This window comes from Equus quagga, chromosome 13 (genome assembly GCF_021613505.1).
Source record: "Equus quagga isolate Etosha38 chromosome 13, UCLA_HA_Equagga_1.0, whole genome shotgun sequence".
NCBI lineage: Eukaryota > Metazoa > Chordata > Mammalia > Perissodactyla > Equidae > Equus > Equus quagga.
Window position 1 is genome coordinate 91,314,365 of NC_060279.1, and position 26,514 is coordinate 91,340,878.

General features: G+C 50.6%; 1 protein-coding gene across 1 annotated transcript in view; it reads right to left on the minus strand.

Annotated features, from left to right (window-relative positions):
- ARHGAP35 (Rho GTPase activating protein 35) overlaps positions 1-26,514 on the minus strand; it is a 76,681-nt gene that overhangs the window by 38,252 nt on the left and 11,915 nt on the right. The window contains exon 3 of the mRNA XM_046682787.1: positions 17,471-17,615. Within this exon, the coding sequence (XP_046538743.1) occupies positions 17,471-17,615 (145 nt within the window). The remainder of the gene's footprint in view (positions 1-17,470; positions 17,616-26,514) is intronic.

A 26,514-nucleotide genomic window follows, 5' to 3' on the forward strand; every position in this document is an offset into this window, starting at 1 on the left:
TGGGCAGAGACACAGCACCGCTCATCAGGCCACGCTGAGGTGGCATCCCTTAGGCCACAACTAGAAGGAGCCACAACTAAAAATATACAGCCGTGTGCCGGGGGGTTTTGGGGAGAAAAAGGAAAAATAAAGTTGCCACGTACAAAATAAAAATATATTCCCATGAATTAAAAAAAAAGAACAATGCAATCCCTCTGTGGACAGCGTTTCAAGCACAGACACAGCACTTGAAAAAGACAGGAGACAACAGAAGTAGATAAAACACTCAGGCGCAGAGCTCCGAGAAGCAGAGGAGGAAATTAATGTTCTTCCATTACAGAAATAAAACACAGGGAAAAGACAAGACACTGGGACACGCAGAGCGCCCGATAAACGACACGCAGGCTGACGTTACCGGGACTCAGATCTACAGGTGAAAAGGGCTCACTATTTTTCCAAGAAAAATGGACTTTGTCAATTAACAAGACATGTCCTAGGAAACTTACTGACTTAAAACAAAAGAGAAAAGGATCTTTGGGGGCAGTCAAGCAAACCACAGCTGGCCTCACCTCTCCAACGCACAGCCCGTGCTAGAAGACAGCAGAGACAGGCATCTGACGTCCTCAAGGGGAGATGGGCTAACCCGGTAATTTTATATCCAGCAAAACTGCCATTTGAATATAAAGACAATACACATTTCTGGGCATTCAAGAGGAAAAATATTTCTACAGCGTGACCGTGTTTATGAATACTAATGCGCAACTATCAGCAAACAGCATTCAGCAGCACATGTGAAGAAAATATTCCATGAGCAAGCGACCTGTTTTCACTCACAGCACTTCTGACGCCAACTGTTGAGTGGGATTTTTCCTCACACCAACCAATTCTCCAGCTCTCTGGACACCAGCTGGGCGCCCAACAAGTCAATTCAACTCTGACATAACTGCCTGGAGGGAGCGCAGAGCCTGAGCTAAGGGCAGGCCCACCAGACCGTCCCCACTTCAGATGTCAACTGCAAGCCCTAGGCCTTGCGTCCTTCCGACAGACAGACCATAAGTCCGAGGTTCCCACACCTCCTCCTCAGCTCTGACAATTCGCCGGAAGAGCCCACAGAGCCCAGGGACACGTTTCACTTACTGTCACCGGTTCATAAGAAAGGACACCACTGAGGAACAGTTAGACGGAAGAGACACAGAGGGCAAGGTGTGGGGGACGAGTGTGGAGCTCCCACGCCCTCCCTGAGCATGCCGACCCCCAGCACCCCAACCGGGAGGCTCTGAGAGCCTCCCCACCGAGGGTTCATGAAGGGCTCACTACACAGACACAGGCAGGACTGGCTGGTCCCGGGAGACTGAACGCCATCTCCAGCCTCCTCACCTCTCTGGACATTGGGGGCTGGGTCCAAAAGTTCCAACTCTGTCCTTGCTTGGCAGAACAAAAAGCTGGCCACCCTCTGTTACCCCTAAAATGCCGAGAGGACCCGTACTGGTCCACTAAACCAAAAAGTCTAGGAGCCGCTGCAGTGCAGGCCATGATTAAATTGACAACCTCTTACCAGGCAAGAAACACACGAAATCAGACCAAAGCTGTGATGACCCAGCTCCCCGCCTGGGAAGGCACCAGCAGAAGGCTGCCATCACCCCTAAGGATTTGGGCATCAGCCGAAGGCCGGCCTCACGGGGCTGCTGGGAGAGGAGCCGGGACAGCGCACCCGGCACCAACCCAGCCAAGAGCAGCCGGAGGCCCGGCTTCTGCTTTCCAACGATGAGACCCACACGCCTCAGGACAAGAAGAGCCGCAAAGGGTTACAATTTACCAACACTGCTGTGGGTCTCGATCTTCAATAGCACCCATCACGCAGCACAGGTAAGGCAGATCCTATCTCCACTCTCCGTTGGAGAAATTCAGGATGAGAGAGATGAAATGACTCCAGCTTCCGCTCTGGGTGCTCAGCCTTTTGAACACAGGCACAGCCTTCCTCCTACACCAAGCGCCTCACTCTCATCTCCTAGTCCTAAGGGCAGGGACCGTGTCCTGCCCATTGTCTACTAAAGACACTCACTCAACATCCTCACTGCCTGACTGAACGACAGATGCACAACTAAAAGTGCCACATTCTGACGCCGCATCAGTCGCCCTGCCGCCAGACCAAAATGGTTACTGTGCCCAACCTCACAAATCTGAAGCAACTGAGAAAGCCTATTTGAAGGAATAAATCATCTAAACTACACACTTAATAGATTAAATCAGACTGAGAAAAAAGGATGAAGGATGGTCCCACCTAAATGGCAGTGTTAGAAGGTCCGCTTTAAGAACAGCTAAGAACCGTTTGTAATTAGTATGTTGAGAGCCATGAACGAGTGTTTCTCAAATGCTTAGAAACAGTAGGTAAATCCAGGAAGATATATGAATATATAAAAATACTCTTTTTATCATCATCCCCATTCAACAGATGAGCAAACTGAGGCTGAGACAGGTAAGTAACTTGTCCCAAATCACAGAGCCGAGGAGGTGGCAACCAGGCCTGGCATGCGAGCGGACGGCCTGCAGTGGGCGGCTCTTAACCACTCTGCTGTAATCTCGCTCTTGTTAAATGATGGTTATAACTGGGTGGCAGCATTAAGGCTCATTTCTACTTGCTTCTTCATATTTTTCAAGAAGAAAAGCATGAGGACAATCCAGCAGTTTCCATTTTGTAAAACACGACCATTTCTTTCAAATGGTGTAAGGGGTCCCCTGTCATCTTGCTTCTATTATTTAAATGCTGGGTAAGCCCTTCCCTTTAAAGATCACTCTAAAGATAAAACTTCCTTACCCCAAACACAGGAAATATGAAGCAGTGCTGTTCAGATTAGGAAGATCCCGTCGGCTTTACATAAATTGCTGCTGAGAAGGCTGCTGAACGGTTAGCTGTGTGTGGGCAAGGGCGACTCCTCTGGGACTCTACCCCTCGCGGTGAGGAGGGAACGAAATAATGCTCATCAACAGCTGAGACCCGGGCCCCTAAACCTTAACTATCCTCCTCATCACTGTTGTTGAAACTGCCACCACCACACCCCTTCCATCTGAGGATGTACGTCTCAGCCCACTTTAATGTTTTCCAAACCAGGCTAACATACGTTAATACCCATCCTTCCTGTACCGCCCACAACCTTTCCCCCAATAGCTGGTATCGCACGGATGGGGGCAGCTTAGAATCCAGAGGCTTCTTAGAATTAAGAATCGCTTCATTTAGCTCAGTTCAGGCTAAGTGTTTTCACCTTACTTTTCCTCCTCTAGTCTCAGTGACATTAAACAGCAACAACAACAAATACATAATCTACATTTTTCAAGGCTTGGAAGAATTCTGAATTTACCCAGCCTTGAGGTCCTCCTCTCCCTTCAGAGAGGAGAGCGCCCAGCCCAGGAAGGCAAACAGCTCAGAGATTAAGTTTCTACAAAGACTCTCGCGCTGCCACAGCTCAAATGCTGGCTCCTGACCACCACGACAGAAGAAAGAGTTTTCTGTTGTGGCTTTTGAAACACACCAAAAAGATCACAAAACAGAAACACTGATTGTCGTTCCGGTTATCAGGAGCTCTGGACTACATACTAGAAAGGTCTTGTTTCAACCAAATTGCAGCTTACGTGAAAAGATAAATGGTATGAGTTTGTTTTTTTAAACTGTTGGGAGGGCAGCAAATTTAAAAAGCCAAAGGATTCCAGCCAAGAGTAAAAGAATGCAAACTGGGGTGAAATCACAAGGCCTTGCACCATCTCTGTTTGAAAAAGTGGGATTCAATTGTCTGATACCCAAGTCATCTTACATTTCAAACAAATAAACCACTCGGGAGCCAGGTGCTACACAAAGGGCGAGCTTATCTTTCTAGACCAGGAGTCTCGAGCGACATTCTTCCACGTCTTCTGCCATCAGTCTCAGTCCTCCTGACTTTCTGTTGCCTCAGTTCCCACTCCTGCTGACCCAGTTGCTCTGTTCTGGTCATGTGAACACAAAGATCTCTGCCAGAGGTCTCTGGGGCGCCAGGCCCCATAGGGATGCAGCAATGAAGAAAGGACCAGCCGTAGCTTAAGGACCTCAGGAGTTCTGATGCCTGCAGTCACCTTGCCACCTGTTTCACCTGCTCGGAGGACGGTGACAAAATACCACAGACCGGGGGGCTTAAACAACAGAGTTATCTTCTCAAAGTTCTGACGTCCAGGAAGTCCACGATCAAGGAGCTGGCCGATCTGGTGTCTGGTGAGCACTCCGTCGTGTCTCTCCGTATAAGGACACTAATCCTCCGGGATCAGGGCCCCTCCCTTACGACCTCATTTAACCCAAATACAGGGGAAATGTGCTACAATAGAGGCATGTGTAGAGAGGGAGGCTTTAGAAAGAGCGGCGACTTGTCAGGCGGGAGGAGAAGCAACATGTGAGGCAGTAAGAACAGCGATGAGCAAACACGTGGAGGCACGAAACCGAGGAGTGAGAAGGGGAGGCTGGAGAGGCCAGCCAGGGGGGGAGCAGGCCCAGCCGCTCCCTCTTTCTTGCACTCCCCCAGTTCGGGCTCTAACCCAGGCGGCCCCCAGGCTGTTATATACCCTCCACAGCTTCAGGTCTAAACTAAGGGCCCAGGGGAACCCGTGCCAGCTCTGTGGAGGCCTGGGCACGCACTCAGAGAAGGAAGGGCAGAACGGGGCAGACAGGCAGCTGGGTGGCGAGCATTCAAGCCCTTGCACGTCAGAGCTGCTCTCCACACAGCGGGTAGTTATTTTATTAAACAAATGCCAAATAGCGCCCCCCCAACCGAACCCTCCAGTGGCTTCTCACCTCCTCAGAGTCAAAGCCAAGGTCCCCACCACCAATGTTCCAGTCTCAGGAACTTTATACTCGCTCTTCTCTCCGTCTCAAAGGTTCTTCCCCAGGTAACAGCACAGCCCCCTCCCTCATTTCCTTCGGGTTCTCATCAAACGCCACTCTCCCCCAGCCCTCCATATTTAAAATGTTAACGCTCACCCCAGACACTGCACAGCCCACTGTCCTGCTTCACTTTTATCCTCTCGAGCACTAGTCACTAAGATTCTTTCTATTTTACTTATCGTCTGTCTCCCTCTAAAGTGCACTGTACGCCACCTGAGGGCAAGGAGTTTAGCTGTGCTGTCCAACACTGCATCAGCAGCATCCCGAAGCGTGCTGGCACACGGTCCATCAGGTGCTCAGCACCCACACGCTGAATGAAGGAAGAAAGGGCAGAATCCTCCTGGCTCGAGGCCCTCCAGGCCCCTGGCACTCTGAAACCAGGCGGAGAACCAAACACACAGAGGGCTACTGATCTAAAGAGTGCGCGCAAACGGGGTGAAGAGGGCTCATGTGGACAAACGCCTCCCCTGTAACCATGGAGAGGACCTAGACGGACAGGAAACAAGATCTCCGCCCATGAGGACTGAAGCTCTGAGCAGGGACTCCAAACTAACCCACGGAATAATCAGATGAGCAAGCAGCTGGCCCTGAAAATTGCACCACAAATCACAACAGCTCCCCCTTCTGAGTGTCCACCACGCGCACCAGGCCAAGGAGCTTGTGTGCATGAGCTCTTCAATCCTCACAGCCCTAATAAGGTGGGTGTTGTCACAGCCGCATTTGACAGAGGAAGCACACGGCTCGGAGCCGTGGAGCAGCTGAGCTAAGAAAAGCAGCAGAGCTGGGATTTTCAACTAAGAGCCACTGGTTCCAAAGTCCATGCTTGACCCACCCGGCTACAGGGCCTCAGGAACTCAGACAGGGCAGCGAGGCACTGGGCTGCTCTCCCCTGAGGAGAAGCCTGAGCTGGACCTTGAAGGCGAGGGGCCTCTGCACAGGGGGAGGGGAACAGACCCAGGGGAAGCAGGGCTTGGCGAATGTGGGCTCCAGCAAGCTGAGGGGCCCGGCGCGAGTGGAAGATGCAACTTGGACAGTGTCGGTGATAGCAGCAGCAAACGCTACCTGAGCGCTTACAGCCTGCCAGGTACTGTCATGAGGTCTTTAACATACTGAATCATCTCAGAGGCAAGTACTATCTTTATCCCCATTTTACAGTCAAGGAAACTGTCACAGAGAGGTTAAATATTTGTTCATAAGCAGCAGAGCAGAGATTTGAATCAAGGCAGTTAGTCTGGCTCCAGGTTCATCCTGTACAGATTACTCAGTAGCAAGAAAACAAGGGGAAAAAGGCAGCCGAAACATACCTAACATGTATGTGCACATGCGCACGGTCCCCACGGGGACAGGGCAAAAGTCCTCCCTCGGCTTCTCGGGGGGCCATCCCCCAGGTACTAATGACAGCTGCACTATGTCCCCACCCCATCTCCACCCCCGGCCTGCAGCTGCCCTGATGCGTTTGTTGCCAGGCTGTCTCCCAAAGGCCTCTGATCTAATGGCAAGCGATTCTCCCTAAAGATGCTCCCCTCAATTAGCGGTGAAATTTAAATCTGCCACGCAGAGGCACTCTGCTCATTCACCCAGGCAGCTGAGCTAAACCGGGAGGGAGGTCACGGCTAAGTGTTCTGTCAAAGGCCGTTCTTACAGACGACTTCCACTCTGACCTGCAAACGAGCAGACAGGCTGATCTACAGCCTCGGCCGCAAGCCAGGGCCGCAGGGCTGGTGCGCGCCCTCTGCGACACGGGGCAGGAGCCTTGCTTGCTTCCGGACTCTTCCCCGCCCTTCCTCGCCTCACAAACTGCCCGCAGTGCCGAATCTTTCCTTCTGGAGCCTCGCTGGTAGGGGTCAATAAGAACATCTACTTATCTATGTTACAAACAGCCAAAATTTCATCAGAGCAGTGCCCTACAAGCAAAAGACGGCCTGGCGAGGAAAACCACAGGGTTATCAGGATCTGTGCTAACCACAGTCTCAACTGGAAACCACAGGGAGAGACCCAGCAAAGCAAAGAGCTACACCACAAGGTATTGGAAGAATGCAAGACTGTTCCAGCTAGGCACACTCTGCAGACGGGAAGGATGCAGCTGCTAAAAGACTGTGTGAGACAGCTCTGTGCACCCATGTACACCCCTGCCACGACCCCCATGTCCCTCAGCAGATACGGAACACAAAGTCGTAAACAGGCAGCAGAGAGCCCCCACCACTTCAGCCCCCAGCCTCATGGATTATGCCCCTTCAGGGCTGGGATGGGCTTCAGGACATCTTTTAAACCACATGTTCAACACGCTCCAATTAATTATTAAAAACTGCCTCCCTCCTAGGTATATACTCGAAGCACGTGAGTACACACATATGCAACAAAATCCTTGTACACGAATGTTCATGGCAGCCCTATTCACAATAGCCCCAAACTGGAGGGTGCCCAAATGTCCACGAAGGGTAGAATGAATGAGCAAATTGGGGGTTATTCACATGACCGAACAGTCTACAGCAATGCGAGCGAATGATCTACAGTCAAACACAGCCATAGCTGAACTTATGGATTCACTGCACATGAATCTCAGAGACATAACGGCAAGCGCAAGAAGCTAGACCAAAACTGTGCGTTTGATAGGAGTCCATTTTTAAAGTACAAAAGCAGACAAAACTATTCTCTGATTGCTAGAAACCAGGATAGTGGTTTTCCCCACTAAGAGGTACGGGGTCGGGGAGAGGGGGCTGGTCACCTTCTGTTTCTCGGTCTGGGTACCGGTCACACAGACGTCTTCCGTTTGTGGCTATTCACTGAGCTGTGCTTAGGATGGGTGCGCTTTCTTAACAGATGCTATACTTCACGGAGAAGTCTTAAAAAACTGCCTACAGACATTGTGCAATCTCACCCTTCCTGTTCTGGGGAAATGTCCTGCCTGGATTTCCACAACCATAGCAAATCAGTGACAAGAGCCAGCAAAATAATGGCTAACGTCAACTGGGCGATTACTAAGAGCTAGGGATTTCATCCAATTCTCACCAATTCCCTTCTCAGGAGCTATTACTGTTGTGCTGGATCTGAAGGAACAGGAACACGTGGTTGAGAGCGCCCGTGCTTGCCTCGAGTGGGCCAGCTACTGCACAGGACAGTCAGGACTCCAAAGCTCACCGACACCCCCGGCCATCTGGACGGAAAGGGGTCGTGCCGTAAGTGTGGAAGCTGTAGTAGGCCCCTAAAAGCTTTTCTGTTTCATGGTACTTTTTTATAAAAGTCCAGGCTAGTTATCTTGTAAAATGTAACACATTCTAGAGTTGTCTGATTGTTTCCTCATGATACGATTCCGATTAAATATTTCTGGCAAGGAGGCACACGTTAGGTTCAACCACTAGTGGGGGCGCCAGGTCTGATCACTTTAAGGTGGTACCCCCCAGAATTCTCACCATTAGGTACACTTCCCCTTTGTAATTAGTAATTAATGTGCTGGGTGATATTTTGAGACCATGTAAATACCAAGTTCCCTCAAACCCTTTCCGCAATGACTTTTTTTCATTCTTAAAAAGCAACTTACTGAGCATAATTCATATACAATAAACTGTATCCATTTGAAGAGTACAATTTGATAATTTTGAAACACGTATACATGAGTGAAATCATCTCTGCAGGCAAGACATGGAACATTCCCACCACCCCAAAAGTCTTCCCAGGCCCGTCGCAACCAATTCCTCTCACCGCTCCCAGCTGCAGGCAACTGCGGATCCACCTGCTGTCACAACAGACGGGCGTGCGTCTTCCAGAGCTGGAGATAAATGGATCAGGATGTTGGTCTCCGGGTCCGCTTCTCACGCTCAGCAGACAGTGACTGTGGGCTTCCACCGCGCTGCCGCGTGGAGTGGGGAGTCGGCCCCGGGGCCCAAGTGGCATTCCAGGGGGCAGATGGGCCAGTTTGCTCATCCACCTGTTCATGGACATCGGGTGGTCTCCAGTCTGGGGCTCTCATGAACAAAGCTGCTAGAAACAGCTGAGTACAAACCTTTGTGTGAACATGTTTTCATTTCCCTAGGGCAAATACCTACGAGTGGAATGGTAAGTACATTTAACTTTTTAATTAACTGCCAAAGAGTTTTTCCAAAGTGAGTCTATCCTTTTTTTTTTTTTTTTTGAGGAAGACTGTTGCTGAGCTAACATCTGTGCCCATCTTCCTCTATTTCGTGTGGGATGCCTCCACAGCACGGCTTGTCGAGAGGTGGTAGGTCTGCGCCTGCGACCCGAACCTGTGAACCCTGGGCAGCTACAGCGGAGGGCACGAACCTGACCCCCACGTCACTGGGCTGGCCCCTAACTCTTTAATAAACTGCCAAAGAGTTTCCCAAAGACAGTCTCCCCTGTATGTCCCGGCAGCAGCGTGTGAGGTTCAACCGCTCCAGGTCTTCACTGGGTCTTGTCCGCCGTTTTACTCCCCAGGGACTTTACATCCAGTCACATTCTTCACCTGAGTTCATTACGCTTTTGTGTGACTGTCTGTCTCACCCAGCCCTGGACATCACGGGGAGACTTCAGTTCAACACAGTTCTGATGGTGCTTAGTTAACATAAATATTCACTAAATATCTGGTGAACGAATGAAATCTGCCACACAAACACCCCCCAAAAAGAGAGTAAGCTAACTATTTTTAGACCTGTTAACAACTTATCTGGAAGTTTCTGTCCTTCGACAGCCAGCTGGTGCTGTCTCTGCATTTCCCCACACCCAGAGACGAGAGGTCCCGCTTGGCCTGACTCTGCTGCCCATCAAGGAACCGTGTCCCTGGAAGGCAAATAAAAACGGCCCCTCCTGCACGACAGCCTGCGAAGTGCGGGCACTGAAAGCCCAAGGCAGGCTGTGTGGCTGCTCCAGGCCCTCTAGCAAAGGGCTCTGAAATCCCCGTGACTTCCAGGGCAGTCCTGTGCCCAGGGAGGCAGAGCCTGGGGCTGCTGCCAGGTTTTGTGCTGGATTCCTGCCGAGGGAGAGGGCAAGAGAACGTGAGCGCTGCCGCCTTCTCTCCAGCCAGGCCAACCGTGGGCTTGACCAACACCAAGACCCACCGCGCAGTGATCGACTGCGACGCGCGCGGGCCCCTCGTGCGACCGGCTCCCCGAACAGCTGGACTCTGAGCAATGCGATCACACAGCCCAGGGCCCAGCAATGCCTGCATCATAGCAAGCACTCAGTACACGGGTCAGGAATAGAAAGCGGCGAGAGGTAACGCGTGGCAAACCATCTTTGGCATTATTATTTTCAACAGCTGCCAGGCTTCCTTGACTACAGGGCGTTTTTCACTCTACGGGCACTCACGGAAACTAAGACGCACTCACAAAACCGTGGCCCACCAGTCATTTACAGGGGATGGTCTGAATACATTATCATTCACGAGGCCCAAAGGAAACTGCTTCTCCCTGGGAACAGCTCGTTTTCTCCGCCCTATGCGGCACCTGCTACAGGTGCTGGGGGCCGAGCACCTCTCAGTAAGCAAAGCAATTAAGAAAAGGACTGCTGGATGGGAGATGGTTTCTGCTACTGTCACCCTGCCCCCTCCCACTGCCGAGAGCAAAAGGTTAAAAATAACAGAGAGAGGGAAGCAGGAGGTTTGGTCTCACTCATTATTCAAAGAAGTCATCCCCAGAGAATGCTCTTTTGAGTTAGGGGGCGGACAAGGGAGGCTGCAGGCCTGGGGAACACGCAATGCAGCAGAGCCCAGCCGAGCAGGGCCCTTGGCATCCAGCCCCGGGACGCTGGGCTTCCGGGAGGCGGCAGGCTGGCCCGTGGAAGCTCCCTCGGGCGTTTCTGTGCCATATGGATACCTCCCCCAGCTGTGGGAGCGAAGCCTTCACTCAAAACGGGCCGAGAAGCCGCACTGAAATCCTTAGTTTTGTGAGCACACTGCGGTGTAAGGGCCGCGCACTCATCCCGGGAAATTATCAGGAGGACTGAGCAGACTCCGCCAGGGAGCCCTCACCCTGACTCCAGCCAGACACTCTGGACAAAGCGGACTATTCCGAGCCCTGCCACGCGTCGGACAGCACAGATTACTCGGCCGCCGTCTCGGTCACGCAGGACTCCACTGCTGTCCAAGGGAGGCAGTGACTCCACCGCCACGACCCCTTTTCCACACGAAGGAAAACTGGAAGCAAAAGACGTCCTGGCCAGAAATGCCAGTCAGTCCAAAGCCCAGCGCCCCCTCCTTGGCGACCCCAGAGCAGCTGTGGGAGGGACCGGGGCTGGAAGAGCGGGAAGCTGACCCCCTCGAGCCAGCGAGCAGAGGTCGCCCCGGCCGGCCTGGGCTGAGGGCGCCTGCACGGCCATGCGAAGGTGCAGGGAGAGACAGGTGGGACCGAACCAATCTCACCCACGACGCCGGGAGCGGACCCAAGACCGTGCGCGGGCAGCGCCGGCAGTCCTGGCGACCCAGAGCAGAAGCAGGGAAGTTTGAGGCGAGAAGGCACGGTCCTCTCCTCGTGACCTGTGTTTAGGAGGAGCTGGCGAGTCGACTCTCGAACTACGGGGAGGGATGCAGCAGGCCCCTCTGGAAGGTGGAGCGGGCTGCAGACAAAGCCCCTCTCCCTGTGCCCCCAGAGCCTCTCCTCGGACGCACTCTTGCCACCCTCTCAGGTCAACGGGTACAATGCAGTTGGCCTGCAGATGGAATTCAAAACACGATGCCCAAGGTATATGGAGCATTAGATTAAAACAAACAGAAACCAAGCTGCCGAACAGCATGCACATGCTCCCACGCTGTCTAACATCCCAGGGGTAGTATCAGCAGACACCACAGTCACAGTCCACCTGCTAAGCAGACGATGGGGGATGGGGTCACGAGGGACTGTCACATTCTGTGCTGTATCTTCATAACACCTATCTGTACTTATAATGACTACATTTTTCTACAGTGAGCAAGTATATTACTCTTGTAATTAGAAAAAATATTTGCAAGGTCACGAGATGGTTCAAGTTGTCCCAGTTCCTAACGGTCACGCCAGCCCCTCTCCACTGCGCAGTTTTGGGTTGGTTGGTTAGTTTTCTACACTGCCGCTGGCTGTGACACTGGCTGCCAAGTGGCAGGTGGGGCGTGAAAGGAGAAGGGTGCTGGGTTTCTTTCCCATCACGGCCGGCAGGAGAGTGAACTCCCAACTCTGCCCTTGAAAGTGATGACGCACTATTTTACGTACCTGCCAGGACAAGCAAGTGCTGAGGTGTATGAGACAGACACCAACACAGGGCCACAATGACCTTTGACTCTGAACTGCTTGGGGCAGGGCTGGCACACATTTCATTTGGAGTATCACCTCCAACTGGCTAGATGTGACTGCCTGGACCACCACGTGGAAACTGGGGCCATGTGGCAATTTCTGCCACGAGCAAGAGACAGGAGATGGGATGGGGGTCAGGTGGGGCTTTCCTTAAGAACAGTGCAAGTTCAGTAAGAGTTAGTCAGACCTGGAAAAAACCCTAATCCATAATTCCTCCAATCACTGAATCAAGTCTTAGCCCCTATGCCCAATGCACAGCTGCGCTCTGTCCAGGGACGGAGGCAGCAATCCCGCCACCCTGTCCACCGTGTCACAGTCCCAGCCTCTGCTCAGACAGGAGCCATAGGATGAGGCAGCCACGGGCGGTGTCAGGAGTGGGCTGAGGATGACGGACCGGGACAGAAGCAGACCACACAGGGGACATTCTACAAGACAACCGTCTAGACTTCAAAAAAGGTCATCATTAAAATAATTTTTTAAAAAAGGCAGAGCGCTCTGTTCTGGACTGAAGGGGCTGACGGAGGCAATAGCCAAACGCACTGTGAATACTGATGGGGTCCGGGAAGAAAAACTCAGCTGCGAGAGGCTCAGTTTTAAGTCAACTGAGTAAATTTAAACATAGGCGGTATGTGAAATACTACTGGATTAATGCTAATGTTCCGAAAAGTGATAATGTTACTGCAGTTATGGCAGAGAAAGTCCTTAGGGATATATGCTGAGATTTTTCAGGCGCGAAGTGACACGGTGTCTGCATTCAAAGGCTTTAACAATTATAAAAATTAGGGGAAGAAAGGGCAAATGTGGCAAAATGTCAATCACTGGTGCATACGGGGTGATCACTGCACTACGCTTTCAACTTTTCAATGGGTTTTACCATTTACAAATTTAAAACATGGGGAGAAAAGAAAAAGTCCCAGGTATTTACTGAACGGTCAAGCCCAACCAGCCAGAGGGAGGAGACGGAACGTGGGAGGAGCGAGGCCTCAGCGGCCCTGAGCTCAGAGTGCATGGCGCCACGCTCAGGGCCTTCCTCGCGAGGCTCCCAGACCCCCCGGGCAGCCCTAGCAGGACATCCCGTCATCACCCTCCGTCTACAGATGAGCCAACGACAGAAGGAAGACTCCACCCCAGGTCCATGCGCAGACCTGAAGCTGTTATCACCACACTCAAGCACCTCTCCGAGCTCATCTGCTCCCTAAGCATAGGAGGAAAGAACAGCTCAATACTCTGATACAGCCATCCAATGGAACAGCATGCAGCAACTGAACGTCACCTTTTCACAGAGCGTTTGATGACAGGGGAACAGGCTCACAAAACAATCTCTGCTTTAAAAAGTAGTGGTTCTCAGGGCTGGCCCGGTGGCGCAGTGGTTAAGTTTGCATGTTGCAGTTTGGCGGCCTGGGGTTCGCCAGTTTGGATCTCGGGTGCGGACATGGCACCGATTGGCAAGCCATGCTGTGGTAGGCATCCCACATAGAAAGTAGAGGAAGATGGGCACGGATGTTAGCTCAGGGCCAGTCTTCCTCAGCAAAAAGAGGAGGATTGGCAGCAGTTAGCTCAGGGCTAATCTTCATCAAAAAAAAACAAAAAAAGTAGTGTTTCTCAAAAACTAGCCCTCCAACATAACTTTTGGTTACTGAATTCTTTTTTTGAAGGAAAACGAGCGTAGGTAAGCTGGTGAACTCAGGGCTCTTTTGCGTCATCTAAGTGAGTTATGCTCAAAAAGTTTTGAGAACTATCATACTACACAGTCTGAATTACGTAAAAGTAAAAACCTATACACATATGCAGAGAAATAGTCTCAAACCAATAACAGTGGTTTTCACTAAGTGGAAGATCAATGAGTTTTTAAATTCTTTTTCAGTTTTTGCCTTTTGCTGAATTTTTACAGTGGACATGCTTTCATTTTATAAAGAGGAAAAAAAGTCCTCTTAGGAAACAGATCACACAAAGACATCCCCAGCACACACACTAAGCTCACGGATACCAGAGTTAATTGTTTTCCTGAAATTCTATACAAGTACAAACTAATGCCAACTAAGGGAAGTAGATGACCAAAATTTAAAAGCACAAAGAAGCAGCAGCAAACAATGGCAGTGAGGTATTCCAGGCTGAAAACCACTCGTCCACTCGACAGTTACCGTCCACTGTGGCCAGGTTCCCGGGCACCAGGAAAACAGAGACTCATGTCTCAGGAAGTTGAAATGTGCTGAGAAGAACTGCCACGGAGACCACATGAAAAGTGCTCCCGGGGGCAGGGAGGTCCTGAGGAATGAGGACAAGTTCCGGAGGCAAGGAGGAATGTGGGACACATTTCAAATCACACGAAGGGCACACACAAAGCAGAGGAATATAAAGAAATGCTGCTGGGTCCATGTCCTTCTAACACACTGTTTGTATTCTTGTCAAACAGTTGTAAAATTAATGCCTGCAGAAGTGGGGAGAAAAGGAAGGATGAAGGAGGGAGGGAAAGGCGCGGGCGCGGAGGGAGGCAGGCAGACAGGCACAGCGTCACAGCGCTGCGTGCGGGAGGAGGAGTCAAGCGTGTGGCCGCATCTGGCAGGCACTGAGGAAGCAAGCAGAGGTTTTTAGTAGAGGAACTGCCACCAGTCAGGATGGCCTGAGGCGGGCAACGGTGGGGCAGCGGAGAGGCGGTGGAGGGCACAGAGCCAAGAGACGACGTCAAAGAGCCAGATACGGGAACTGATGAGAAGAGTGGAGAGGACGCTGACACTCCGACCATTTTGGTGGCAGCGTGGACAGTGGCGGTCTAACAGGGCTTTAAGACAAAGAGGGCTTGGGAGTGGCTGGTGGTGGATTAGGGGCGGGGCTGAAGAGGTCTTCATCCGGAAGGATGCATGAGTAAAAGGCAAAGAGAGGTACAATTGTGTCACTGGCTGTAAAAAAAGTTAATCATGTCCACAGTGTAAGAAGCAAGGGGGGTGGGGTAGGTCAAGGCCACTGCCATGCTCAGCTAGAGGGCGGGCGGCTGACATTCAAGCGCCTGGTGCTACACAGGCGAGCCTCTCGAGGCGGCCGTTCACAAAGGCTCCCCCTGGGAAGAGAAAGCTCGCCCTGACAGGGGAACCCCAACTAAGAAACGCTGAAGGAAGGAGAGTTAGAAAAACTCCTTGCCACTGTCTCAGGCAAGAATCATGAATGGACGCTGAGACTAGGGGTGAAGCACAAGGAGAAACCAGCTACTTACAGCCTCAAAGCATCTCCCCACAGAACAGGTGCTTCCCCGAAGGGGAAAGAGCAGCTTCTGGGGGAGAAGCAGGGCAGCACCGAGACCTTAGCCAAGGGATCGAAGCTGACATCTCCAGCGATGGACCAACCGACATCACGTGCCACCTGGTGTGAGGCACCGAGCGGGACACAGCATCACTTCCACCTTGTTTCTGCCAAAAGTGCAAATAGGAATCGAATCATGAGGAAACATCAAAAAACCTCACAATGAGGAATATCCTACAAAATAACCGATCTCTATCCTTTCAAACTATCAAGGCCATGAAAACCAGACTGAAATGTTCGAGATTAAAGGAGATAAAGAGACTCGACAACTAATGCAGCAAGTGGTCCAAGCTTAGCTTCTGCCCAAAAAACGTTTGTCTTTTGCTATAAAGCATGTTAACGACAAGTGATGAAATGACGACGTCTACGGATGCGACAGGTCAGCACGGGGCCCATGTGAAGGCCCTAGCTTCGATGAGCGCGTGGTGGCTCCGTAAGAGCGCATCTCTAGGAAACACCCACTGGGTATTTACAAGCAAAGGTGCAGCACATCTGCAACTTTCAAACCTTTCAGAAAAAAGACACAAATGGACAGAAAGAACCATACAGGGAATGCGGGTAAAATGTTAACATTTAGGAAACCTGGGAATTTTTGTAACTTTCAATTGGTTACAACTTATAATTTCTGTAACTTTCCTATAAATCTGAAATAATTTCTAAATAAAAAGTTCAGGAAAAAAGTGTTCCCCTCTCCCCACAAATGACACAGCCTCTCTGAAGTGCTGGGCAGACAAGGAGGACAGGCTGCCATCACTCACGGTGAGTCTCTGAGCGGACGCTCTCCTCGCCCAAAGGAGAGGTGCCAGGAAGACATGGACAGAAAGCCAGGGTCCAAAAGATGGGCTCTGGGGCCACTGGACCAAACAAGGCTGCAGAAGCGCTATGACGACGCAAAGCGCTCGCTGTGGTTCAGCCCGGTGTGCTGCAGAGAAACCCCGGCAATAACGGCAGCCTCGGTGGGCTTCCCCGGAACCCTAGCTCCCGTGCTCTGGCGCCTCCTCAGTAAACATTAACGCCTTCCCTCAGCACAGCGCGATGCTGCGGAACTCATCAGCAGGGCCTGTCCACACCACACGACACTTCTCATCATCACAGACGACTCTGGATTCAGGAAGAACATGCAGGAAAGCTATAGTCCCGACCTCGGCTACCTCAGTTTCAAATTAGCTTAAGCCTATATTCTTCCATATTCTTGAGCTCAGCCACTAATGCTCAAGACTCCACAGAACCATGCGCCCGCTGCACCATCTTCTCCTCAAAACCCGTCAGCCTTCACAGCATCCAGGAGAAAATCAAGGGAAACGACGGCATGAAACTGGAAGCTCCAGGAGTTTCCACAGAGAGGCCCAAGAGACACGTCATGGGAACTCTAAATGAATGAAATAAATGTTTTTAACATAAGTAAAAATTTTGTCACTTCCAGAAAACTGTGGAAAATTTTGAGACAGCTGGCCTTTGTGATCCCACCATGTTGTCAGAGGAGCCGAAATGCAGCTGCTTGACCAGAAGACATCCAAGCATCCTAGCTGGTTTTTTACCTCAGGAAAAATTCTATCAACACATGAATCTCAGGCACCTGATCACTGGCCAGGGGCTCTAACAGTCACAATTACTCATTCATTTCACTAAACCAAAACGTATCAGCATTTGTGTCCAGTACAGTGCTAAGGACCCGATGATAAATGAAACCTGTTCCCTGGCCTCCAGGAGCTGACAGATCTGTAGAGGACACAGACAAACAGGCTGCATGCTGTGACAGAGAGCTGAGGGGCACAGAGAAGGTACTAGACCAGCCCCAAGGGCAGTCCTGAGAACAGGATTGCTCCCGCACTCTGAAAGCTCTGATAATCCCACACGACAGCCTCAGACCACGTGAAGATGGAGGATCCAGGAGCCTGGCAGCTGTTGGGACTGCTCAGCTCCTTCTCAGAGCGCGTCTCACACCAAATGAGAGCTGATTCCAGAATCTCCAGACGGCTTATTCCTCTAGAAAGCAGCCTGGAGACAGCGAAAGCTGTGATGGGCTCTCAGGGAGCACTCTTACCTGTGGCTTCAATGTACTCAATGCATCTCTCAATAAAGACAGGGATCGGCTTCTCCGGAGTCACGACGGTTGTTAAGGGCACCCCAAAATAGTTACTCTCCCAGGTTGCCTTTGTGATGGATGGCTGGGGTTTGGGCTTTGGTTTCTGTCCAGGAAGAGAAAAGAAAGCACAAAAACAAAGTGAGTCTCAACACGCACTTAAACATCAGTAAGGCTTCCAGAGGAGAACTCACAATGGTGTGGAAACTACTGGAAAGATTCCAAGCAGGATAAGGGGACTCACTTGCTCATCTCACTAATTTTGTATTTTCTAGCCTCCAAATATCACACAAGATGCTGGCCAGCCGCCATACAGTCACACCTTGAGTGTGAGGCTGCATTATCAGAACAAAGGTGCTTATCCGAAGCGGGCCATGTTTACTTCCTAACAATGAGGTGGCGACCCACATCCTTTATCAGGGCACTGGAGGCAACAGGAAGTTTTCCAAGCATCCCATACGAACAATAGATGTCATACACTCAAAGATGGCTCAATCTTAAACAAGATAAAAGATGGAATTGACAACTAATAATTTCCACTTTGCAGAAAAGAGATAGGGCATGCGTTCTGCCCGGGGTAAAAGCCCCAAGTGAGGAGTCCCTTTGACACATTAGCCTGGGGTTAATTCCCAATGGCTTCCGCATTAGGAAAGAGTAAAACCAGGTCCTCACCCGCCGACAACGACAACTACGATGACTCTTCTATCTCCTCTTTCCCAGCAGTCCCCTTCCTCATGTGGTAGGAGCAGCGGCAGCAACTGCTTGAGAGCGTTCTATGCACCACGCAAGTCCCAAATATTCTTTCCTTTAAACCTCACGACATTCCATTTTACCAAGGCAAAATGGCTCACATGCCGAAATGACACAACTAGTAAGCGACAGTGGCAGGAGTGAAGCCCAGGAGGGCCTGAGGTCTGCAAAGCCCGTGCTCATAAATATTATTGAGATATCCAAAGCTATTCAATCCTCTTATTTTGAAGCTCACATGAGGAAAAAATGCTCTAAACAAATGTTAAATTTCCTAAAGCCACAGAAATGCACTGAAATTTTGCCCTTTTGTTAAAAAATCTTCTAAAGGGGCTGACCCCGTGGCTGAATGTTTAAGTTCGCGCACTCCACTGCAGGCGGCCCAGCGTTTCGTTGGTTCGAATCCTGGGCGCGGACATGGCACTGCTCATCAGGCCACGCTGAGGCGGCGTCCCACATGCCACAACTAGAAGGACCCACAACGAAGAATATACAACTATGTACCGGGGGGCTTTGGGAAGAAAAAGGAAAAAAATAAAATCTTTAAAAAAAAAAAACTTCTAAAGAGGAGGGTAACCAAATAGGATCAAGGTAAATGGAGCCAGGTGTACCTCCAGCAATCCGGTTTCATTTCCAAGTTAACAGACAAAGTCAGAACGGCAGGTTTACTTACAAACGTACACAACCTATACACTTAAAAGCGCTTAGAGATCCTTGCACAAAATCCACTGAAGGGAACAACTAACTAGCTTCTAAGTCAGGGTCAACCATCCCCTCTCCTGATCCTGTCCATGCTCATTCCTTTCGGTACCCTGTTTATGTGGGAACAAATCAATTCCTGTTTAGTCTGAGAGTCTGAGGACTTCCTGTGCAAACAAGTGGCAAAAAAAACGACAGTTGAGAATCAAGCACACACGAAAGAAGGACGAAGCCCACTTCGGGGCTGCTGGTTCACGTTACCTGAAATGACAACCCAAAGGCAAAGACAATAAGGTCTCCGTGCAGCCCGCCACGTGATTCAGCGTGGAGGCCTGTAACGCAAGGTGACTGGACCCAGAGCAGCCCCAGGCACGCCCCCGAACCCGCCCCGCCCCTCGGCGACATGACTCTCCTCCTCAGTAAGCCGGTGACACAGCCTCACAGCCTCTGAGGCTGCAGGGGCAGCTGCCGCTATCTCCCCTTACGGGCTGCCCGAGTGAGGCAGACAGATCTGACTTCAGACTTCTTACCAAAGGAGTAAGGAAAAGCAAATGGGCGACTTATGATGCATCTTTGCACGAAATAATGTAACCAATCTAGGCTCTCTCCCTACCGCCTTCTACTTACATGAAGTACAACAAAGAATTTAAGCTTTGAAATCTAAGACGCGGGTTTGAATCCTGACGGACAAGCTCTGTGGCTCTGGCCAAGTGACTTCACGGCCTGGGGACAGCACCCTCCTCCTAAGGTGGCTGTGAGGGTGCAATGATACGGCCTACGGGAAGGAGCTCAGTGCCCAGCATACAGCAGTCGCCCTTACTAATGCGAGCTCTTCCACGTGGACAGAGAGGGCCTGGGTGCGCCTCCTGCACACACTGTCGCCAAGCAGACAATGAGTCAGGGACCGCCCTCCCTTAACAAGGCCACACCATTTAAACTGAAGATCCAAAGAGGACCCGGATTTAGGAGACATTCTTATCAATCTCAATCCTGCAGAATTTGCCTGTCAGAACTAACACAGGTGAGGCTTCCAAATAAACTGTTGCTGAGGAATAAAAAACGGAACTTTAAGAGAAGCTGCAGGAAGCAATTTCTAATCACCATATAGCCTCTAACCAGACTTCTAGTAAACAGATAGTAACTTTTAATCCCACACTTCCTCCACCCTCTCAATGCTGGAACAAGAGGATGCGCTGTGTTCTAACGATCTAAGCCAGCCAGAGAGTTCAGCCTGCATCAACTGAACACCCACCACGTACCACACCCTTGCGTAAGTTCTTTACACGCGTTATCTCATTCTAGATTCACAACAGCTCCGTGGGCATTAAGAACGCCATTTTACAGAAGCAGCAGCTGAGTCCTACAAAAATTTAGTTCCTTGCCCAAGTCGGTTTTGTGTGACTGCAAAGCCCATGCTCTTAGCCATTTCGGTGCTCGGCCTTCTCCTATCGTGGGGCAGCAGAAGACACGGATGATACAGTATACCATTAAGGGGAAGCTGATGATCTGGAGAACTTCTAAAGGTGACAAAGACCCACTCACATAACAGACCAAGGAGCTTCAAGCAGGAAAAGGGAGGAATGGGGCACTGTGACAGCAACTCTCAAAGAGCTGTAGGACTCGCTCATGGAAAGAGGGCGGGCTGTTCTGTGAAGCTGCAGAGCATCATATTGGGAGAGAGAGGAGGAAGACACAGAGGCAATTTTGGCCAATATAAAGAGAAATTTTAAAAACACCACTCCTCCTGCCCCCCCACCCCCCGCCCCGGAGCTGTTTAAAAAGGAAGGGACTGCTCTGCATGTATTCAAAGCAGAGGTTGCAACCACCCTGCCGTCCTCACTGTCCTGGAGACTCTGCCATCAGCTGGAAGGTGCAAATGGACAGCTGCCCCTCCCCCCACCTCAAAGAGACCCCGATCTAGCTCCTCGCTAGAGGTTACAAAGGCGAGAATGGAGTCAGCTTTGGCAAGAGCATCAACTCGCCTTGCTGAACGACATGGATTCATCCTCACTCTCTAAGATTTACACAAACTCTGGTTTACACGATGTCAAAATACTTCTTCCAATAACTAACTGAAGGCTCTCTAGGGTGTTACAAAATTAGGCAGAGAATTCCCGCATGACTGATTCTAACCCTCCCTCGTAAGGAAATCCAAGAGCTGGGCCAGACCGCTGAGACGGCCAGCAACACGTCAGGCACCTGAAGGGCTCCCGGGCGCACGTCGCACGGAAAGGCCATTCTGCTGAGTGGTCTGCCAGGTGTCTCGTCCCTGGCCAGACACACGTCACTCACGAGGAGCCCCTGGAGCAGTGTCAGTAGCAGGTCCTCGGAGGTGAGAGAGTCACACCCATCCCAACACCCACCTTCTTTCGGGGGCACTCACTTAGCAAGCCGAACTGCAAAAAGCACCCGGCCAGAGGAAGCCGAGCCCGGAGGACAGTCCACACATCTGCGCCTCTAAGTTTAGAGACGGACTGGGTCAAAAATGGAAACTAATAGTCATTAACTGCAAGAAACTGTGCCAGGTGCTCTGCACAACCATCTAAAACCTCACAGCCACCCTGCACAGTAAGGATTATCAGTCCCGTTTCACAGATGAGAAAACAGAGGCTCGGAGAGATTCACACGCAGCACTGAGAGTGAGGATTCAGAGGCCCATGATCTATGAAGGCCAAGGCCCCACGTTCTTTCTCAAACTTCAGGAACTACCTCTGTGATGAAACACCATTGACACATACAAAGGACTGAGTCAGCTTCAACTTTTGGATAGTTTTTTCCCCCTGAGGAAGATCTGCCCTGAGCTCACATCTGTGCCAGTCTTCCTCTATTCTGTATGTGGGTCACTGCCTCAGCATGGCCACTCACAAGTGGTGTAGGTCTGCACCTGGGAACCGAGCCTGGGCCACTGAAGTGAAGCACTCCAAACTTAACCACTAGGCCACAGGGGTGGCTCCCGGACAGATAATTTTTTAATAAATAACATACTCCATTGTTCTTTACTTCACAGTTTTCTAAAAAACATGCCTGATTCTTAGCCCTCATCCTAACCGGGTGGCAAAGGAGACAAAGAAATGAACCACAAGTTTATGCCAGTGCGGCACGGGGGAGAAACAGTGAGCACAACGTGCCTCTGGCCTCTTGGCTTTTCCGAAACAAGAAAAGAGCATCAAGGAAATTCCCAGCCTCGGCAGAGGAGGAAGGGCCCCCTCTGTCAGCTGGAAGATGACGGGGCTCCAGAGCCTGAGGTGCAGGAGGCGCTCAGTCCATTTGCTGAACAAACACGGTCTCCAGTAACGCACAGGGCCACTGTCCCCCTACCCTGCTTCAAGTGTCGCTGAGATGCGGACTGCCTCTGCGGGTCCAGAGGCTTTTCCTGCTCCTGACTTCGTGCTGCTCTCACTAGATGTGAGGAATGAGGCTCAGAAGGTCTTGTTCACACTGAGTACTAGATCACAGATGCCCTTTTAAAAACAGATGAGGGAATCAACCCCCTGTATCATTGTGTGGGCACTGATCAAGGGACGGTCATTTATGTATACAGACAACCGTCCTCCTACTGGGTTACATTCCTAGAAGGCAAGAGTCTTGGCACCTTTTTTTAACGAATTATCCCTGAGGTCACACAGTGAACTAGCAGCAGAGCTAATACTAGGACCAAAAGCATCTTTTGCCCTCAACGCACTTACAATCTGGTTGGTAAGAGAGACACAGATGCACAGGAAGCAAAGCTGATCGAGATACCAGACACATGCACACCAACTGAGCCACAGAGGGAAAGTCTCCCACGGCGAGGATGGCGCGGTCAGCCACCCTTTCTGGATGAAGAACATTCCACCTCCCGTGGGAACAGCAGGTACAGCTATTCAGTGATCCTAAACTGTCAACGTCACACATTCTCCCCTGGTCTCCATAAACACCCTTACACACGGCTAATTACTTATCTAGATTTTAGGGTCAGAAAGTATGGTTGCTAGAGTTGTACCACCTAGCACAGCCTTTTAAATGCCTGGTAATGTATCTGATAAGGGAAATAAAAAACAGAACCCAGGTGGTTGGATTCTCCGTTCTGTTTTTTTTTTTTTTAAAGGAGGAATCCCATAGACGGAATGTAGTCTGGAATAGGGACAGCGTCCTCTGAATGGGGACAGTTCTCCCTCTCAAGAGAGCAATAGACATAAGCGAAGCCCTGGAAGGTCACACGCATGGTTTGCGATGTTGTGTCGTAGCACGCCCTGGACTGAGTGGAGCCCGTGGGAGCTCAGGACCGAAGGATCCATAAAGCCCGTCAGTACAGGTCCCCAGAGCACTCCCCTGCACTCTGTCTTCAAGATCACAGCTTTCCGATGGGCCACGACTCTCTCGTGTTTCCAACACAGCTTCCAAAGGACCTTTTCAATTAAGTCAGTCGCTCATGCCCAAATGTATTCTCGGTTAGCTGGTGCTCCCGCTTCCAGCTCTGAAAAGAATCGAAGCCCAAATTTCAGAGAACACCCGAGGGTGGACTTGCTCTTACCGGCGAAGTCTATCGTGAAAGCGCGAGTGCTCAGACCTGGTCTCCTTCAAGCTGGTACCATGTTACACGGCACAGTGAGTACCATGACCTGGTCACTCACCATCCCGGAGCATCTTCGGCTGGGGATGGAACAGGAAGTAGCATGAAGTCTCGGCCTTCCTAGCGTCCTTAATCCTCTCACATGATGGGAAAAGAAGGAAAGGCATGTCATCCCCTCACAGGCCCCAAACGAACTGAGATCATAGCCTTTTGCTCCATAAAGGCATGAAGTCTGGCAGATCTGGGTCAAGCCCTGTTGCTCTCTCAGACGGAATGGCCAGTGCGAGAGGGGGCTAAGTGGGGAGAAGGGTCCGCCCATTCCAGGAAAGCTTTTACAAACATTCCTGCCTGAGCCAACACTCACTGAATGTGGACTTCGCAGAGCTGTGGCTCAGTTTCTACCTGCTTGCCTCCTCTCCAGTACTGGATAAAGGACATTCAGAAGCCCTTTCTCTGTGGAAGGAGAGGTAATTCTTTACTTAAGCTGAAATAATTGGGTCCCTACAAAGACATTTCAGTATCACTTGGTGAAGGAAGAGAATACGTTGGCTCAGCGAAGATCAGAGCAATTCTCTATCCTTTGAAAAGTAGATATGGGCTGCCTATTGTAATTTTTTTTTTAAAGAACAGGTGTGCTGTAAGCTAAGGCAGATAGTTAAAGATAGTCTATTTTTGTCACCAAAAACACACTACAGCAGTTCTTCGGGCTTAAAATAAACTGAGAAATGAGTGACAGCAGTTCACAACAATTTCTCAAAGTTCCAGTTGCTATTTCAGCGTCTCCATGCCTTTTTTGTCCTCTGTTCAACTCAACTCTGAAGCTGGGAACAAACAGCACCACGCTGTTCTTAGAGGGCAGTGGGGGAAGCGGATTTTCTTAGATAATAATCCAAGTCCTTTGTCTGAAATGAACAAATTGACTGGACTGATTGAGTGGCCCAAATGTGCGCCTGGCTATCGAAGACTACTCTCTCGGAGACTGCGTTCTAAAAACCCCCTGGAAGCGGAAGTCAGAAGACTGGGGGTCAGGAATCTCGGCTCCCCCACCTAGGAACACGCTAACTCAGGCAAGGTGTTTTCTCTCTCTCAGCCTCTGTTTCCCCGTCTCTAAAACAAGGATTTTGAGAGCTATTTCCTTAAGACTGATAAGAGAAATGGGTGACGAACTGATGTGGAAATGCCTGCTACTTCACCTGGCACACAGCAGGTGTTCAGCGAAGTGGGAAAGCACAGACTCTTTCACACGCCCCCTGAGGCCCTCTGCTGTTCGGCCTGGTTCCCCCTTACTCTCTGCAGTAGCTGCTCCAGGTTTCTCTCAACTCTTTGGACCCGCCAAGTTTTGCAGCTCCAAGTTCCATACTGCTTTCTCAGCAGCTCTCTCCACGAGCCCCCAGCTTCGCTGACTTTGCCTGCCCCCTTTAAGCCGCAGCTTTAGACACTATTTCCCTGCGGAGCTTTCCTGGACGCCCTAGTTGAGGTTAAAACTTCTAACTTCTCAGTACCCCGTCCTCCCCTCTAGTAACCTTCAAAATTGGTCTAAGTGCACATTTAAAGTCCGTCACCCCCGTGTCTGTAAACTGAGCCCAACACAGCTGCCACACGTACAGCACTTAGCACAACGCCAGGTACACAGCAAGTGCTCACTAAATGCCCATGCCTTGAATGCTTCCCGCCTAAAAGAATGAACGAGCATGTGCTTCGGAGCAGAAGTACTTTTAAAAAATAAAATTCTTTCCGGAATCAGAAAACCCAAGGTCAAGTTGGCACCCCCACCCCATTCTGAAGACCCAGGTGTTCAGGTGGCCTCAGGCTCACCGAGGAGGACGAGCCTTTTCGGAAGCACACACTGAGAGTCCTTCCTGAGCAGGTTACAAAGAGCTCATATTTCATACCATTCAGCCTGTCTGTCAAAACGCAACAGCCCTCCCTGGGGAGCGAGTGGTCCAGTTCCCCAGCTGGTTTTTATTCACACTGGAAACTTTAACTCCGTTCTCGGCCTCACAAAGTGAGAGCTGTGTCCACACAAAGCCACAACAACCAGCCAATTCACTGAATCCAGTGAAATAAGCCAATTCACTGGGGGGGACACAAACTGTCAAACTGGTTACTTGGTGCCTTATAGACCAAACAATGCGTGATTGAATTGGTTTGCGTTTCAATAGGTTGTCTTGTCATGTGGTAGCTACAGTGTGTGAAAGATTTTCTTTATCATTCTGTGTTGTGTCTTTTTTTTTTACACAAAAATAAGAGCATATCAGATAGAAGAGTAAACAGCCAATAATGTCCTCTCTTTAAATCTGTGGTCAGACGCACTACACTCGGCAATTCGAGCTTGCCCGAGAGGCGCATTTTGTAGAGCAAGGCACCCAGCCTGTTTTTTGGCTTTAAAATAAGACCCTGTCGGTCCTGATCTCATCTTTGCAAACGCATGGCACTGGGAGACAGAGACCATGCGCAACAACTCCTTACAGACAAAGCGCCTATTCACGGGCCCGCTGAAGTGCAATCGTAGATTTCCAGCCTCATTCAGCGGAGCGCGGCAGGCTCCCACCATGAGGGTGGGCTGCTAACGGCTCAGCGGGGAAACGACCCGGAGGACAGAGCGCTGTACAGCCCACACTTCCACCCGCAGAACGAGAGCAAGCCCCCCACGCCCACTCCCATTTACAGTAAGGAGCTAATCCAGCAAGTGAGCCGAGGGTGCCCAGCAATCCCTCTTTTTCCACATCACACCGGCATCCAGAGCACAGCTTTGTCGTCGTTAGGGCTGTTGCTGGGGTAAGTGCTGAGAAAGCAGCTCAGTAGCACACCGGGTTAAAACTCACACAAAAGGGAGGGACAATGTTGGTCCCTCAAGCTCTTGCTAGACCAGACCAGTTTTCTGCTTTCCTCGATACGACGTGCATATTTTCTCACTTTCGAGCCTTTCCTCCCCTCAGACCACTTCTCCAGTTCTACTGAGCCCTCAAGGTCTAGTTAAATAATACTAATGGTAGCTAACACTTAC